The sequence below is a fragment of the Serinus canaria genome, chromosome Z (genome assembly GCF_022539315.1).
Source record: "Serinus canaria isolate serCan28SL12 chromosome Z, serCan2020, whole genome shotgun sequence".
NCBI classification, from domain to species: Eukaryota; Metazoa; Chordata; class Aves; order Passeriformes; family Fringillidae; genus Serinus; species Serinus canaria.
In genome coordinates this window covers 58,679,432-58,698,452 of record NC_066343.1, presented here as the reverse complement: position 1 = coordinate 58,698,452, position 19,021 = coordinate 58,679,432, and the positions used below count along the sequence as shown (strand labels likewise).

The 19,021-nt window shown below is 39.9% G+C and overlaps 2 protein-coding genes across 3 annotated transcripts in view; one reads left to right on the top strand and one right to left on the bottom strand.

The window, feature by feature from the left end:
- MTREX (Mtr4 exosome RNA helicase) overlaps positions 1-2,522 on the top strand; it is a 42,350-nt gene extending 39,828 nt beyond the window's left edge. Inside the window, exons 26-27 of the mRNA XM_030237539.2 lie at positions 1,851-1,955; positions 2,266-2,522. Coding sequence (XP_030093399.1) covers positions 1,851-1,955; positions 2,266-2,318 — 158 coding nt within the window. The 3' untranslated portion in view covers positions 2,319-2,522. The remainder of the gene's footprint in view (positions 1-1,850; positions 1,956-2,265) is intronic.
- The window catches only part of PLPP1 (phospholipid phosphatase 1), a 62,564-nt gene continuing 45,925 nt past the window's right edge, over positions 2,383-19,021 (bottom strand). For both annotated transcript variants that reach the window (XM_030237541.2, XM_050986582.1), the window contains exons 4-6: positions 16,697-16,754; positions 4,917-5,093; positions 2,383-2,834 (exon numbers count right to left, since the gene is read on the bottom strand). In XM_030237541.2, the coding sequence (XP_030093401.2) occupies positions 2,709-2,834; positions 4,917-5,093; positions 16,697-16,754 (361 nt within the window). In that variant the 3' untranslated portion in view covers positions 2,383-2,708. The remainder of the gene's footprint in view (positions 2,835-4,916; positions 5,094-16,696; positions 16,755-19,021) is intronic.

The window sequence follows — 19,021 nt, the reverse complement described above, 5'->3', positions numbered from 1 at the left end:
GTTTGCCACAAAGTGGAGTAGCATTGACTTGCTTATGAAAATACCTAGTGAAGCTGAAATATGTGTTGGGAAGAAATAAAAGTAAGAGCAGCTTTTTAAAGCCATTAGGAAAGAATGCCGAGTTAAATATCCTACTAACTGCAGACCAACTCTTCCTTTATGGAAGGATAAATAATAATAATTCATTTTAAAATTGTAGTATTCTTTTTCTCGCACAAAAAACTATGTGTGCAGCAAGCCCAGCTATGCTGCCTGTAAACGAGTACTCCCTGGAATGGCTGTTGGGGTTGGCCTTGTAAATGGAGATGAGCAGGATCTTGGACAGCTGAGCCAGGGCCTGCCACAGTGCAGCACAGCCGTGCTGGGGCAGCTGCTCTCAGTTCACTTGTGTTGGTGTGTGCTCTGTGCTCGGTAGGCTATGGGTGGGTATTTCCATCTCGTGTCATTGCAACAGGTTTTACAAACTGCTGCTCTTACACAAACTGTTCTCACTGTAGAAATTAACATGGCCTGGAGAGCCCCTATGAGTGCTTTTTAGAAGAGAAGCATTACTTTATCATGTCTCACTTTCCCAAGAGCTTTGAACTTTGTTCTTTTCATATTGTTTTTCTTCCCCCCCCAAATATTATACTGTAAGGGGGTTATAGAAAGGTTGTAGAGACCAAACTCCCTCCAGTGAGCAGAGACATCTTCCCCTAAATTTGGTTGCTCAGAGCCCCATCCAATATGACCTTGAGTGTTTCCATGTATTGAAAGGTCACAATAAGGTCTCCCTGGAGCCTTCTCTTCTCTAGGCTGAACAACCCCAACTCTCTCAGCCTGTCCTCAAAGGAGACCTGTTCCATCTCTGATCATCTTGGTGGCCGTCCTCTGGACTCGCTCCAACAGGTTGATGTCCTTCCTGTGCTGGGGACCCCAGAGCTGGATGCAGCACTGCAGGTGGGGTCTCATGAGAGCAGAGGGGCAATCACCTCTCTTGCCCTGCTGGCCACACTGCTTTGGATATAATTGGCTTTCTGGGCTGCAGATGCACATTGATGGGTCATATGGAGCCTGATATCCAGCAGCACCCCCAAGTCCCTCTCAGCAGGGCTGCCCTCAAGCCCTTCATCCCATATTTACCCATTAACAGTTGTTCTGCCTACAGTAATTTTGACTGTCGGAGCTGCTGCTGGAGGAGATGACTGAACAGCATGCTGTTTGCTTGTGGCCAGAAGAGCAGAAGCATTTAAGAGTTGTTTTGTGAAATTTGTAGCAGTGACTTGGGGTGAGCTGTGAGGAAAGTTCAAAAAGGAGATAAATGCATAATAAATCACAAGTGGGTGTTGGGTTGCAGTGTCGGAGCTGTGGCAAGATGTTTGTGTACATTATTGTAACCATGTAATGGAGTGGTAGAGAGTGGTCCATGGACTCTTGAGTTGCTCAGGATTAGTAAGATACATCACTTACTGTTTTACTGCCTTTGCCAGCAAAAGAACTAAGGCTTATAAGAAACAATCCCCAAATAAACCTGCGGTAGTTCTTGAAGCAGCTAAGTTGTGAATCTCCTAATGGTCTGATTTTTGAGGAAGTCTTAAGTTCTTGCAAGAAAATATTGGCTAGGAATTACTCAACAGCCCAGAAAGTAGTGTGATTAGATATCCGTTAGAGACTGTAAAGACAGTAGAAAGGACAAGCATTTGGAAACAGCTTCAAGGAAATGCCTCACAGAGAAATTTACTGTGCAAACGGAAACTAGGTTTAAGACATTCGGCTTCTAGATAAATTGAACAGGGTTGTAGAATGAACTATTTCTTTGACAGGACCAATTACATGATGTGGCACAACGTTGTCCTTGCTCTTTCATACAGGTAGCATAATTCGTTGCATGAGGCGTCTAGAAGAGCTGCTTCGGCAGATGTGCCAGGCTGCAAAAGCCATTGGGAACACAGAACTGGAAAATAAGTTTGCAGAGGGTATGTACTTCACTTTAACTGTACATGAAGCAATTTTAGAAAAAAAGTGATGAGGAAAGGGGCTGCAGTGAGGACTGAAGGTGAATATTTTTGTAAAGCAAACTTCTTGTGTTGACATCATGGTAAACAGCACAATTGCTGTTGTATTTCCAGATAACATCTTTATCACAAAGTTTGACTTAAAGGGGGGCTAAAAATGGATGTACAATGACTTCCATTTAATAACCTGTAACATGCTTATAACTCTACTTTAAATAGTGGTTGTGCCAGTTAAGACTGTTAGATATTAATATTTTTTCCTTCTTAATAGGGATTACAAAAATCAAGAGAGATATTGTCTTTGCTGCAAGCCTTTACCTGTAACAGCAGATGTCTTCCAGAAACTACACTGACAGGATGGAACAAATTCATCAGTGTCACATGTGGCTTCCATATCAAGTAATTCTTTTTAATGGTGTTTACTTAAACCACAGTTGATTCAGCAAGGCATGTACAAACAGCAGTGTATGTAATATAACTTGTTACAGTTTTCAATAAAAATTTACAGTTGTAATAGCTTTCTTTTAAGCAAGAGCTTGAACCAACAGAAATTTAAAGTTTAGATGTACAATAACTGTGGTAGATGTTACTATATACAGGTAAAGTGAGCATCCAAGAGCAGCAGCAGTCCCTTAAAGGCAATTACTTATATTACAGAGTTAGACTTGTGAAATTGTTTTCTTTCAGAGCAGTGTAGGTGATATGGGTCATTCTTCATGGTTGATGATTGCTGCCAAAGTGATTTCCATTTGTTGGAGTCTCATGTAGAGTTGTATGGGAATCTTCTTTTGGTTGAAATGTACATCCTCTCACTTTGAAGAAGTCTGACACATACACAACCTAAGTGAACAAATTAGTGTTAAGCGTTAATCAGTGTTAAATTATTCCTGCACTCACAAGTCTTTGAAACAAGGGCTCTGCAGCAGGCAAATTCTATGATCAAAGCTAATAAAAAGCTTAATCAGTTTAAAACAATAGAAAATAGCAGGGAAGTCTTGTACAAAATTAAGACATCTGTTCTTTCAGTAGCTTACCATTGACCATTTAGCCACTGATGGTTTAAGCCAAATTCAAGGCTTGTGCTAACTGACTGCCTTACCAGGCACTATTTCATTACAACAGCCATAGTTTGAACAGCTCTAAATGAAGGAGCAAAATGTGCTTTTTTGAGGGCCCACAATGCAGGTTTAGTTAAATTTTTTTTTGTAATTTAGGTGGAACAGAACAGGAGACATGGTGCTTTAGCTGGACCCAGCAGCTGTAAGGCCAGCTCTACCTATGTAGTCCTTTCCTGCAGTCTTTTAAACATACCACCTCACTTCCTCACAGCTAGGAGACATCTCCCTCACTACTAGACAGGTGGTTGATCCAATTCTGCAGCTTGCTGTCTTCCACTGCTCATTTCACCAAGTCCCATAGCAGATATGCTGGGCACAGTGCTACTTGGAATGCAATAAATGAGAGCCTCACATGCTCCCTTCCCTTCCTGTATTGTGTCTTCCCCTCCCACTGCAACCCTGAGAACTGTGGAACACTTGAATGCCCATGGCAGAAGAAACAATCTCCCACTACACTGGCAGCTGGCTCATGATCCAGCATACTGCTTTAGCCACAGACCAGGGGAGTTTCAGCTTCCACTTGGTGCCAGATTCCCTCAGTTCAATTTAGTGATCTATTTGCAGTTGCTGCGCTGCTATGCTCTAACCTCAGCTTGCTGGTTTTGGAGAGGAACTCATCAGTTCTTTCAGATAAGAGTCTGAGGGTGGTGGTTGGTGCTAGTGTATATTTTTGAAAATAATTTCCTGACCTTTCAACTCTACTCTCTGTAATGCTACTTTCAATTCTTTCTTGTATTACCAAGCACCTTCTCAGTCATCCAACATCCTTGACTAAACTTGTTTTCCTAATAAAAGTGTCTTCACCTCTTTGATCTCTGATGTTTCTTACTCTCTGTACTCTGCTTCTTAGAAAAAGGGGTTGGATTATGCCAGCATGTATCCCTGTAGTAACAGCTAATGCAGCCTGTACTATTTCCCAGAGCTGCTCCGAGATTTGATCATTGATTGCAACTAGTGGTCAGCTTTGTCTTGAACCCTTCTGACCTGAGAAAGCTGACAAAGCATTTATTGTGGTGGTGGTTCTTCCCAGCTAAACCTCAGTTCTTGGTAACAGAATCCTTCAGTAAGATTTCAGCTCATTCCCACTGCTCCAGAAGTCCTAATCTATCTATGGATTACTTAACCATTGCACTCTGGTGATACCCAGTACAATTGTCACTAAGTGAACTGGGCCTGCTGTGACAAGTTTAGGCAAGTGTCTGGTTCCTGTGTTAGCTTTATACGCATCAGTACAGCTAAGCTTCACAGGTTCCTTGTTGTGAACACATTTTTAGTACTAGGAATGCACACAAGAAATGGGGAAAGGCTTTAATTTCCCATCAGACTGAAAAAAACACACTGTGTAAGGTAGCAAAGGCAGACACTTTGGTGCAGACCTTTTTCTTCAAGGCCTTTTCCCCTGTTAACCTTATAAAACTTACTTTATAAAGAACATACTTTATATAATGTTCAGTGCTATTGTACTTGAGATTTCAAATTTAGCTAGAAGCAAAAAGCTTGATTTATATAGAGAAGTCTACATGGTTTGCAGTTACCATTTCCATCTCAGTTATTTGAAAAGCTCTTGAGCAGAGACAGTGTCATGTCCAATGGCTAAAACTGCCACTTATCTCATTTGGCCGGAGCCTGCCTCACTCCCCAAAGTACTATTGCTACAACCAGTTCAAGCAGTTGTTCCCTGTTTCAGCAATTTCTGAAGCATTAGAAATACAGGTTTGCTTTGCTGTGAACACAGCCTGCAATTCTAAGGTGCTGTTCATAAAAGCAGCATTCACACACACCTGCCCCCTCAGGAATTACTTACAATGAGCACAGCTACCACTGCACCCTGGATCAGTCCTGTTAGAACATCACTCCAGTGATGCTTGTAGTCAGAAACACGTGAGAGACCCACATAGATAGATGCAGCAATAAGACCAAACTGTATAGTAGGACGTACGAGTCTTGCCCAGTCTCCTTTCATTCTTGCCTGAAGGTAAAGCTGAAAGAAAAAAAAATTAGTTACAAAATGCAGAAAGCACAGATGCAGTAAAATTGTGTTGGGTTTTTTCAAAGAGTTGATTGAAATTTTATTGAAATAATATTCACAGCTATTCTAGGTGCTATAGTTAGACTCTTAAGGTTGCCAAGGCAGGGTTTGATAGTTTTGGACTTTAATTTATATATAACACCATCATATTGTTCCCTTTGTACCAAAATCAGCAATTTTCAGGATAAAGGTCCTGGTAATACTAGAGCCACTTAGGGGTTAAAAAGAATCCAATGGAAGTTAAACCAGTATTTTATTCCTGAAATGGACTACAGGTAAGCCTTATATACAAAATAGTTTACTATACATAGAGCTGACAAGTTTTTAAAACTTCATTCTCAATTCCAGTCACCTTAATCAACTTTTAGCACAGCATTGCAGCTGTAGCTAAGTATCAGAACTAACTTGATGTAATGATAGCATTTCTCAGTTGTCTCTGGTGTATTTCAATGAGCTGTGTTCCTCATCCTTTTCAGCTGCATATTAACCATGCTACCACTCTGGTGAATATTTCAAGTTCCCTTGTATTTTCCCTCCCTTCACGTCTGGTTTTGTTGTGTATATCTATGTTTTTGATGTATTATCTCCATTTTGCAGTATTTATTACTTTCCTATCTAATCTAATCCAAGACCCTGCCTTTGTTTCTTCTCTGGTCTGTCTAGGATCTGGCTGTCTACATCTGTCTAGCTCTCTAGTTTCTCCAAATACATTCAGAATTGCATTTATGCTGAAACTTATTTCTATGGCCAAAGAAAGCACCATAGTTACTGTATTCACTGAGAAAACAATACATTTGGAAGTTATATTTAACATTTCAAGTATATCTTCTCAGAGACACTTAGAAACTTAAGGGCAAGGACAAAACCTTAGCTGACAGTCTTGAGAAATGTAGAAACCAACGCACAAGCATCAGGCACCAAGGCAGCACCCCAAACTCCTGGTAAAACCCTCCACTGCCAACTTCAAAAGCCATGGCTAACTTTGAGAAGCAGAACATTTACCATGTAAATACAGGCACAGAGAAGACACTGTAGATGCAGAGGTGATACTTTCCAAAGTTAAACATTTGGGGAATGTTTCTCTTAGTAACTTACATCATAATTTTGGCATGCTGACATTTTCAGCTATAAATGGAGCATCAAAAACATCAACCCTATCCATAAACAGTTTTCTTTAATAGCAAGATCAGGGTAGAATCAGACTTTAAAGAAGCTACACCTAAGACTAAACTGAAAAATAATTTTTCTCCTTCAAATGGTGGGCACTGCGTATTTCTGTGGGCCTCAAACTTACCACTAGGGAAAATACAGCCACTTCAAAAATTACCTGTCAAAACAAGTTCTTTTAACAAAAGGTGTTTTAATGGACTTAGAGTGATACTACTTCTGGATTTATCAACTGTAGACCAGAACACTGCAAAGTGCCTGATGGAGCAGAGGAAGGTCCAAGGAGCATATACTGGTAGCCTGAAGAGCTGGCTGATGATTTGATACTGGCTGTCCTTTGCTCTTTCCCTATTCCCACTAAATTTTCCTGAAAGCAGTTAAAATACCTTGCTGCGATGGAGTTTTTTTCCATAGAAACATTTTTGTAAGTTTGCAAAGGGTGTATAGCCATAGTAGGAAAAATAAAAAAAGTTATGCAACCCTTTTACAGATATATAAGAAAAAAGGTTTCCTTACGAACACAAGAAAAAATTGGGCAAGGCATGCAAATGCCAACTTGAAAGGATGCCAGCTCAGTGCACTGAATGATCAATAAAGCAGTATTTGCTCTTATGCAGCATGTATTCAAATTCTTTCTGCTTGCAAAAGCATCAGACAAGAAATTTGGATTTGACATCTATGTGAAAGCTTGATTTCTGTACTTTGAGAGTAACCTCCTGTCATGGAGAAGATGAGACGATCTGGAGCTGTTCTGTCAGCTGCAGAGCACAAGCAGCTGGCTATAGACTTCACAATTCTAGGTGATTCTTCACACCAATCAGCTCCTCTATATGCACAGAAAATGGCCAAAGGTTTTCTTGCGCCTTCTATAGCAAATAGATTTAGTGTTCTAAAACTAGGTGTGAGAAGGGTGAGAAATGATACCACAGTGTTAGGCTGACTGATCACTGCTGTGCTTAATTTCAGAAATAGCAGCTGTCATTCTGGTTACAATTGGGTTTGGGTTTTGGGGTTTTTTTGTTAAGGTGAAAGGAATTGCTTATTAACCAGCTGCTGCAATAGCAAATGCCATGTTATTTTTAAGCAGGTAGCTTCAAACTGAAGCTGCTTTTAACAGGCTCTGAATTGTGCTACCCTTCCAAGCTTCTTCCCACTACTGTGACTTGTTCTTAGAAAGACAACAGCAACATGTCTGGCTGCAGCAGGCCATCAGGTCCATGCAAGAAAACACAGCAGCCAAGGAGAGGAGGAGCTTTTGCCAATGATGCATTAAATGTAAATCAAGTTTAATACTAGAAGTATTCCAAATTTTCCTTTATATAGTATTAGCCCTTATATAGTATTAAATGCACAATATGGAGATGTCTTAGCACCACACTGCATTAACTCCTGCTACTATTTTGACCCTGTTGACTAACAGAGTGCAATGGCTTCATGCTATTTACAGAACCTCCTCCTTTATAGCATACCTCAGGTTCCTTTGCTCCTTTTTGAAGTCATAGGATAGCCTTAGAGAAAGAAACCAGAAGGAAATCCCTGTATCCCCACCCAAGCCTGTTTTCTAGAAAGGAATAAGTATATAAGTAAAACTTGTGATCTTGAGAAGCCACAGGAACTTAATCTCATCTGGTAATACTACTGAAATGCCTCCTACCAGCATTTCACATATTGCTGAGAACACATTTGTGAGCCTATGAACACAGCAGAAGCTGCTCTGGTAGTGGCCCACTCCTGTCAACATTTTGACCGTGCCAGCTTCCCTCCACACTGTTCTGAGCATTCTGATCCTTCAGCAGTTGTCTTTTAGCTATGCTCTATGGCTCTCCACTCCCCCTTCTTGCTGCTTCTTGTGCTTGCTTCATTCGTTCCTTTTAAAAGTGCAAAGACATTTCACAAGACTTCCTTTTTAATAGGATTAAATAATCTTCAGGTTTTTTTCCCGACTAGTTTACTCCATAATGAAAATATGTCCTCTATGCCACACGCATCCTGAACACAAATTTCTTCTTAATCTATGGTCTAGTACTTCATTTCTAAAAATACAGACAAGCAATGAAGAGAAACTCACAGCTACTTTGTGGCTTCTTGCAAGAAGCCACAGACATGAATGGAAGGGTCTCTGCAACTGGAGAATTATTTGCTACTCCACATTTCTAGCATGGCTTTTGAGCATTTGCTCTTTCAACAGAGCAGTATTAATTTACATAAACACATGCCTACCTAATTTGGAAGTACAGCGACTTGTGTTTCCTACACGGACTTCTGGAGGTGCAACCCCATGTGCCTTCACAAGGAAACTTCCTAACAGCTAATATAATACTTCACTTTAAGGGCACAAAATTCTTTTAAATCTACCAAAACCTACTCAGTTCACCAACCAAGATTATATTTCAGATATTTAATTTCAATACCTAAAACTCCTTGGTCATTTTATATTTAATATGTTCTCTTATTTTTTCCAAAACCCAATTATACAGAAATTCTGCACTGCAAAATAATTTTGCCTATTAAGGTATGGGAAATCCTCCTGCACTTGTTCAAGAATGGAAGTCAAAAGGAAGAAATTTGGAGAGGGGAGGGATTGAGGTGGTGTTCCCCAACTAAGTAACAGTACTACTTGTACCAATTGATTTGTTCTGATACTTTTCAGAAACAGATTTTCTCCTGATACCCAAAGGCCCCAGTAACTGCATTTCCTACAGGGGTCCTGTCCTAAAGAAAAGAAACAAGGCACATCTTCCCTTTAGAGATGTACCTATTTTCACTCATTTCTGTCTCTCCAACCCTAACGGAATCACAGCATCATTAACTTAAGAGCAGAACAGTGAGAAAACAGTTTCCAAGAGAGAAACTCTCCTGTGACATAGAGAAATGAACACACTTGTGAGTTTGTCCAAGTGCAAGTAGTAAGACTCTGGAGACAAAACAAAGCTGCAGAAAGTCAGTTCTCTTTAAAATAAATCCCTACTTTGAGAGACCTTAGTAGTTGATACAAGTTTTAGAAGCGAGCAAGTAAATGGCATTTACTTTACTTAGCTTAGCATTTACTATTAGTCATGTCTGTCTTTGGTTTATGGTATCTGCCTGAGCAGTACAGAAGAGCCCTATGGCATTACTGTTCTAGGAGGCACAAAATACTGCTGTGGTTACAGCTAGTATTTGGATCCATTACTGGCTACTGTTATGAAAGCTCATACTTCAAGTCTGCTGACCCAAAAAGTCCCAAGAGCCACAAACCATAGGGATTTTTCCCAAACCAAGAAGCTCTGATTTAGGAATGTTTAAGCACACTCAAGTCCATGTACACAAGTATGTGGTTTGCTTTGGGATTTCAGAGATGGAGGGAGTAGATATGGAGCTACTCTGTATAGGTGGTTTTATTAATGAGGCAGGGGTGGAAGGAAGTGAAAGCACAGGAGGCACCAGTGTTTTGAAGTCTTCACAAAAACAGCCTTTGCATAACTAATATGAAAAGATGGGGCAAAATTTTTCAGGAGGCCTGGGATTAGGCATTAACAGCTGAGAATCCAGGCACATTTATAAAATAGGAAAACTTCATTTTTACATATATCCCAAGGACATCCTTACAGGAGACAATATCCCCTTGCCTAAGACTGTGAAGCCTTCCATTAGGAAGCTGGGAAGATGCATAGAGTGCCAAAGCAACTATTCACTCTCCAACTCCATCAGTAAATATACACTGCAGCCTTTCCTTGAGGGGAGGGCAGTGCAGTAGTCACAGTACAACACACTTGCTCCAAACACAGTTTGCATCTGAGCAGCTTTGATAAAAGCCCATATTAAAATATGACCCTCCAAGAGAATGGACAAGCTGAGATATTCAGGCTAGATTCTTGCATAATGTTATAAAGGAACTGTCTAAACATTTAGACAGATACACAGTGATAAGTGATCTGCCATCCCTGTTCTAGTCCTGTTCAGCAATCCAGACACCTCTTCCCTGCTCAGACTAGGACAGAAAGGCTCCCTTCAGAGATTTTCAAAGTTTTCTCCTACAACTATAAATGTTTGCAGAATAGCTCTTCCCTTTCTGCTTGTTATGGGAAACTTGAGAGATGCCTTCATATAAAAACTAGTTTGTATAAATGCTGTTACTCAAATAGCTTTGTATAAGAGTTATTCATCATAATTCAGCTAGTACAAACTCTGGAATTTCAGAAATATAAGAAGGCCAGTAAACAGTTTAAAAACTGCAGTTCTGAGCATGAAAGAGCCACAATACCTGTGTCATATACAATGTTACATTTATGCAAATATTACATGGAAGTGCAACAGCTTATTTTGTACCTGGATGCACTGCATCTATGAATAAACACAGAGCTATAGGCATCAGCCAACAAGACACTGCCTGCAAACCAGAAATATGGATAATGTCTCTTCCATGTATTTTTAAACACAGCAGGCTCACATCCAAACAGAAAACTGTATTCTAAAAGGAATACAGAGCCACAGAAGAATTCATGAGTCACTCATGAGCTGGGCTTCTCAAAAAAAAAAAAAAAAAAAAAAAAAAAAAAAAAAAAAAATTAAAAAAAGCAACTTAGATTTTGTTGCCTGTCAATACCTTTTGCCTTTTTAATGAGATCACTTCCTTTTCATAAATACATATTTATGACCCCTGGTAAATCTTCATTATTATATCTCTTTTGTTTTATTTTGATTGGGAGAAAATAAAAAAGAAAGAAGCAACAGTTCAGAATTAATTCTTCCCCTTCCAGTGAGGGAAAAAGATACAGGTCTGCAATGCCTTCAGTGTGAGGGTATACCTGAGCTGTTCAAAGGGATGGTATATCCCTATTACTCTGACCATATTTGTCTTCCCTGTGTCAGCTCTGATGTTTGAACAGCCCTACAGGGAACTGATGTGTGGGAGAGCTGAACTGGGGGGGAAATGGCTGAACCAGCAAGAAAAGGCAGAATATGTACCAGTCTGGGCTCTTTACGATAGCTGCATCCTGCTGTCAAAGGGAGCTGATGTGCAAAAGCTGCCTCCTAAGCAATAGGCATTAATTCCTGTTACTAGTAACACCTCAGCTTTCGCTTCAATATCAACACTATAATCAATCTGTCCTAAACAAATGCTACTTGTCCAGAGGGCAATGGGTTTTTTGGGTTTTAATCCTCCAGTTTCAGTTTGCCTGTACATTGCCAAAATAATTTCACATTGACATAATTTTTACCATAGAGCAGGATAAACAGTAACATTTTATTCCACTGCAAATTGGAATACAACACTTACCTCTTTTCCAATACTTCCACTTGAAGTTAGTATTTTAACATTTACTAGAAGAACTAAAGCACTGCAATGTATTGCTTTCAGCCCAGTCCTAGAGGAGCCAGTTCACAATACTGGAATTATTACTAGTGGCCCTAACTTCCAAGCAAACCATGGAGAAATCAGGTTCTTTTGTTTGCTTACCATAAGAAGTCTAAATAACAATATTAAAAGAATACTAGGAGCACATACAGGTAGAAGCAAAAGTGCTTCTATACTTGGGGCTTGCAGCATGATCAGTTACCCTTTATTTTTTCATCTGCTGAAAGTAAGGTGCTTGATACTACATACAGCTACAGCCAAACAAAGCATTTTCAGTAACACATGTCTTTTCATTAGTTTTGGAAGACTAGTCCTCAACTTTTATGTGGGCAGGAACACAATAAAGACAGTTCTCTAGCTCTAGTCAAAAGCATTTGCAAAAGTGAAGAAATAGGTGCTTTGCAAACAGACATACCTAAAATACTTGAGTGCTGTTTCACTCAACCTCCCATCCCAACATAAAAAATTAAAATCAGAGTGTGAGAGCAGAGGTTGACAGTCACATTTGGGAGCACTGAGTACCAAAAGCAGCCTAATGCCTGTTTTCACTCGTGTTTATCCTATGATCTCTCTGCAAAAGAAGGCTGTCAGTCCCAGCCACTGAAACACCACTTACCCTCCTGTTCTCATCAGTAATTCCATGCGACCTTGGATACGTAAAATGACTTGTAGGAGAGCCACTCAAGTTACATTGTGTAAGATTCATCATCCTTTTCTGTCCCAAGTCTAAGCAGCACAAGTATGTTGCCATCCCCAGAATAGCAATGCCTCTTGGCTGGGTTTGTGCAGCCCTATTCTTCATCCTGGGATAGGTGCCGGCAGGGAAGTGCCCAGGCCAGCTACAGCCAAAACTGATTCTGTTACAGAAACATAACCCTCAGGGCCACACCCATTTCTGCTAACTCTTCTCACTACTGATGGCAACATGCATTTAGCATTTTAACTTAAAATAACTTTTTAAACATACTTAACTTGAAAAGTCAAAGCAAAAACTGCCTGCAGCATCTCCCCCTCTAGGGCCAAGGTGCTAGTTTGGTCACATGGATGCTGGCAGAAGAGGTGCTCCACTACACTTGCTCTCCCATTTCCAAACCAGGATTAAGTAGTTTTGATACAGGAGAGACCATGCCAGCTGTTTAATTATGAAAAAAAAGGAGCAGCATCAGGAGAGGACAACACAGATAATTTGGGATTCATCATCTGTTATTAGGTCACTGGATTCCCACATACTGTTGCGGTCAAACTCCCTCTAGCTTGCACACAAAGCTGCTGTTGGCAGAAGCTCTTATGCCAGAGATAACAGCTGTGCTTGGACCCAAACTAACCCATCTAGCTCTGCCAAATGAGTCTGGGGTTTCACTAATTCCATGTTAGGAAACATAAGAAACTGTAACTTTGACCTGGAAGTGGGCTGAAAACCCAAGCTTTAAATTTGTCTAGCCAGACACAACAGCTTTTTTACAGGTGCAATGACCTCTGTGGTGGTCACTGGAGAGCAACAAGAGATGTATACCACTGCTTATTTAAACAGATGGATAATATAAACTATTTAATATTTTCATGCAACAAAGAGTTAAAGTAGAGAATCTGTTGACTAATACAGCGAGTGGTTCCATGTGTGGCCCCTGCTATGAGATGGGACATGCAGCATAGTATTATGTTCAATATTTCAGTTTTTTCTCCTGATACCAGCAAAGCCATGCAGTCAGGACTCAGATAATTCTGGCAATCTCCAGAAGAAAGGAATACTCCTCAGCATAATTCAGACTCTTGAAGAAATCCAAATGGTTGCCAAATCAAGAATGTCATAGAATCATAAAACTGTTTAGGTTGGAAAAAAGCCTTGAGATCATTTGAGTTCAACTGTTAACTCAGCACTGCCAAGTCCACCACTCATTTATGTTCCCACGTGTCACATCCACACATCTTTTAACTACTTTCAGGGATGGCAGTTCCTCCACTTGCCAGGGTTAGCCTGGTTCAATACCTGACAGTCTTTTCCAAGTACTCTCATCCTCCTGCTGGCTGCCTAGGACCCTCACCTGGCTACAACCTCCTTTGAAGCAGTTGTAGAGAGTTGCAAGGTCACCCCTGAGCCTCCTTTTCTCCAGGCTGAACCCCCAGCTCCCTCAGCTGCTCCTCTGAGGACTGGTTCTCTACAGAGTCATGGATTCACCTGACACAGCACACACATTCAGCAGCTAACTTTTAAGAGCACGTTTTCTGTGGTACACATCCACACACACACAAACACACACACACACACACACACACACACACACACACACACACACACACACACCAAACTCCTCCAGCCACTCCAGAAAGCGGAATTCTAGTGTCTGGTTATGATTAACACAGCCTCTGAGTAATGCCACATGCTAACAGCCTGTCCTGCTGGGACGCAGCCCATGGCTGCAGAATGTGTGTAGGGCACAGATGAAGCCAGCATTGGAGTTCAGAAAACGAACAAGGCATCAAGTGCTGCAGGTCTGGCTTGGAGCCACCAGCAGAACTCTGCCTTGCCACCAAGGCAAGCATGTGTGTGTGTGTCTCTGTGTGTGTGTCGTCCTCACCTTCCCACACTAGCTGTCCTTTTGAAGACATCTGAACTTGATTTGGTTTCTTGGTATGCACTAAGGCTATGTTAATCAGCAAGACAAAAACATACTGCACAGGAGCCATTAACCTTCTTCAGATGTCCCTACAATGGCCTCATGGCAGTTTCTAGATGAATAATCTTATTATTGGACAGAAGGAAGTAAGTAGAAGTCTAATCTCCACAAAGCCTCTTATTTTTACTGGGCAGTATAGCTCAGCCAAAGTAAAAAAAAGGGTGCAGAAACAGACAGGGCTCTGGAAACTCGTTGACTAATTAATGGAAAACAAACTGATCTCCAATGAAACACTTCCTGTTCAAATGTCATCTCAGAAGAGCTAAAAGCATTTGTACCCCTCTAGTTTAAGGATGCTACTAAGCAAAGCTAAGTTTTGCAGTTACTGCAGAACTGAGTGAACACAAGGACAGCCCTGAGCATAGTAAGTGTGTGAACCAGGACAGACACAAGGACAGGATTTATGGTACTTTGATGTAGCTTGCATAGGAAGGGTTCGATTTGCACTGACTTGCTACCTACCTGCCCATGTGGGAGGCTGCCAAGAATGAAACTGATACACACAAAGCCCCAAGACAGCTAAGCTTCATAATTTCCTCTTCAGAACTTTCCAGAGAAGCTCTTTGCATGGATTCAAAAGAATATGCCACAGGCACTCCAGAAAGCATTATTCAAGCCACATGGAATTAGTAACTTCAAAATAAAGAACTCTTTACTTTCATGCCAAAGGCTGAATTTTTTCCAAGCCTAGTAGGTTAACTAAACAAGGTCTTAAATCCAGGCTGTTCAAGACATCTACTGTCTTGTATGCACCTAGAGAGTTGTATTATCTAATTACTTATGACTCATTATCTTCATTAATGAGTTGAGAATTCCTCCTGACCACCACTGTTTACCCAGGCTGCAGAAGAACATGCCTTACACACATGGGAAGAGGTAAAAGCTAAGATAGCTCCAGATCCTTGACGGACAACTATAATCCAGTCAGTATGAATTATAAACAGTACACATTGCTACACATCTACCAAGGTTTTTCTTATCTCCAGGTTTGTCCTCCTGTGTGATTTAAGTATCACATTTTCATATTGTTTAACAAAGTCATGTGAGAAGATGTTGGATGAGAAGGGTCTGACTGAGCCCAGAGGGGCAAGCTGGTATTAGGGTATAGCAGTAATTGCTTCACTGTACTATGTAAAGAGTGGGTTTGGGTTTGAAACGCTATTACAAGTGGACCCATAAAATTTTGGAGATTGCCAGTCATAATGAGCAAAAACACTTTAACAGCTGATAGGAAGTGATACCACCATATTTGGGCCAAACCCAGGATATAATACTTTTATGAACTCTTTATATTTACATTAGACAAGACTGGTAAGCAGGGGAGACAATCCAAACAGGTTTAGCCATAAAAAAACCTGCATGACAGATCAAAACTGAACATCAAGCTTCCGAGATAGCTTAAAAACTACTTCAACCATATTTGAAGAGCCACCCCCTCTGTGTGTAGGGATTTTTGTTTGTTTGAACAATTGGTTCACTCACAGTGGACATGAGAGAGTGAAAAAATTGAAATGCAACAAAGACAAAAAATGCAAATTTAATCTGAGGTCTGTAAAAATCATGGAATGCACATATTATGCAACTTATGCATTATGTTAGCAACTTATGTGCAGGACTAGAGTTTAATCTTACAACTACATTAACAACAAAATTCCATAAAGTTGTTAATGCCTTCTGTGTTAGCAGGGGAGAATAAAATCAGTCTTCCCTAAGAGTGAAAATTACTTGTCCTAGTTCACTGGAACAATTTCAACTAAAATACAGTAATCCCCAAATGAAGCATTTCTGAATTGATCTTATTAATAATATCTACTGTCCCCTTGCTTTCCTCACTCTGTACACTCTGTCCCTAAAAAATACAGAAAAATAAAAAGGAATTTGAAAATTTAATTTGATCTACTGTTTCGTGTTTATAGGCCCAGCCATACTTCATCACTGTTTAAGGGTCTTGTTTGCTTTATTTTAAAATAGGCTTTGCACATCTCATTAGATAAGACATGTTTCATTATGGATTTCTATAAGGCTTATAAATTTAAAAGTATTATAATCCTTATAAATTTTATAATGTTTATAGTTCTTTGAATGTAACTAAATTTAAGTAGCATCTTATTTTCAGATCACACTTGTCACTGGGATCATTTTAGACACAGCACACAAGCCAAGTACCATATTAAGTATTCTTAGGCATAATGAACATCATTCTACTTCTTGTCCCAGTATCACCACCCTTACAACTCCTACTGAGAAGTCTTTAACTGTACCAGACAAGCATCCTACAAAAGCCATGTCCCTTGTGCAAAGCAGCCAAGTAAATATTCTTTACTGGGTAGCTAACAGATCTTTTGTTATCACTTAGATGGAAAGAGCATACTTACTGCTACGAAGAGCATGCAGTACATGGAGAATGAAGAATGGCCAGAATAAAATGATAGTCTGGAAAAGAAAAGATCAGACATCATCAGTTTTCTTTTACAACATTCAGTCTGCAGTGATACTAATCTGTATTGTACAAGTGAATTGGTAAAATGCAAACATGTCCATATTACTCTTCAAGGAGGCTCCTTAGGCACACCATGCAGATTTTGACCAAGAGTACAGACTTCACTGTTTAGAGTCAAGTTGATCTCTACATCAGGCAGTAAGTACTAGACTTTCTGCTGAGGCAGTAAGTACTATACTTTCTGCTGAAGTTTGAACAGCAAGGGAATACATCTTCAAAGACAATAATCAATAATCAAGTGTCCTTTAATAGTTCATCTTGACAAATGCCAGAATACTTTAAATATAATTACTTCTTAAAAGTCCTTATTTTATAGTCACAGTATGTGTATGAATACAAATTACGTTAATCACTCCAAAACAATTACTTGCGTTTAGTCACCATCAAGAGGCAGTAGTTAACAATAACTAGTAGTTCGTATTACATTTGTACACCTTTGTGTACATTTGTGCACCTTTCTGAAATGATTCACAGAGACCCTGATTATTTATTATTGAAAGGTAGGGGGAAAGTCAGGAATGCAGTTTATTAGCCAGTCAACTGCAAAAGATGACACTTCAACTAACTCATAGAAGTGATTTGTACTTGGCTATGTCATTGAGAGTGTCAACATCGCCTTCAGCTCCCAAAGGCTTGACAACTGACACTGACAACTGACAATCCTGACAGTCCAGGATTCCTCTGGCCAGCTCCTCCCCTGCACAGCTGGTTTTGTGAGGAGCCACAGATGCAAAAAAACACCACCTACCTCTTCAGAAAAGAAGGCAAAATGTAAAGACAATTTAGTCTTAAGCAGGGAGATGAAAGAACTGTAGTTGGCACAACTTTTTTCCATTTTATGCACAGCGCCTTGCAACAGTGCTGCTTCACAGGCCACCAGCCAGGTTTCAGCCAGCCTTCCATGCAATTTAACTGCACAACCAGAGCACTCCCACTCAGCAGTTTGGCATACAAGAACATGCCCAGCTTAATGAATTTTCATAGCTCTGTGGTCTGACCTCTATTATATCCACCAGGTCCCTTATTTTGGTGCCTCTTCCAGGCAGAGACCCTGAGGCCAGGGAAACTCTTAGTCAAAGGAATAATTTCCACTCTTTGGACTAGGAGTAACAAAGGCAGCTCTCATACACAGCAAGATAATGAGGTTAAAGATGCCCTGATCAAATACCACAAAGAAGGCACTGAAACTGTCTTGTGCACAAGTGAAACTGCAAAACTTCCTGAATTAGTTGGCACATATAACATTTAGAAACTGCGTCAGAAAACATCTATATAGGTTTATTCCAGAAGTTTTAGAGCTTTTTGTTTATGGTTGATTTGAAACACTGGCAACAGCTTTTGGTTTCAGAGGTACTAAATAAGCAGTCTGAAATAAGATGACTTTTATTTCACCAAATAATATTTTCCAATTAGCTTCTTGAAAAGAAAAACATTGACAATGTACTAGCTTCAGATGTTTAAAGTTCAAAACCATTAAGATTACACTGCAGCTAGAGATCCCATTTCCACTCTTGTACTCAAACACTACATATTTCTGGGCAAGAGTCCACAACAAAAACCAACATAACAAGCATTGTGAGGAGCCCTGTCCTTCAAGCATGTCATGTGAGAATGCAAAGCACACTGTTCTACAGAAGAAACAAAATAAGGACTTCTTGGCTCCTGTGACATTATTTTATCCAATAGCTGTGGGGCTATTCCTGTTGGCCATAAGATGATATTTCCTATAATTATTGAAAGCAACCTTTTGCCAGCTGAAGGAATTTAGAAGACTAGTAAATGATGAAAGGAAAAAATACCATTCTTTAAGTATATTTTGGAATTCCTATACCCTTTTAAATGTGTTCTTGACTACTGGTCTTTCTTGTTTCAGGAATCTATTAGCCTAAGATACATTAAGAATGCCTTGTCCCAGATTGAAGATTACAAACTTTGAATGCATTCTTATCAGGCATTGATAAGTATGCCGTACATGACTGAAAATATTGTGCTTAGCACAGAAAGTATTGCCAGAAATACAGATGGGACAAAATACTGATCCAACTTGTACATTGTGCAATCCCAGTGCAATTTCTTTGGCAATACTGCTGTCTCTAGACTTCTTTAAGAAAAAGACATTTTTAAGAAATCTTAAAATCCTTTCAAAACACTAAGATGGACAATGAAAAATTTCCCAACAATTCATCAGCACATAAATAAT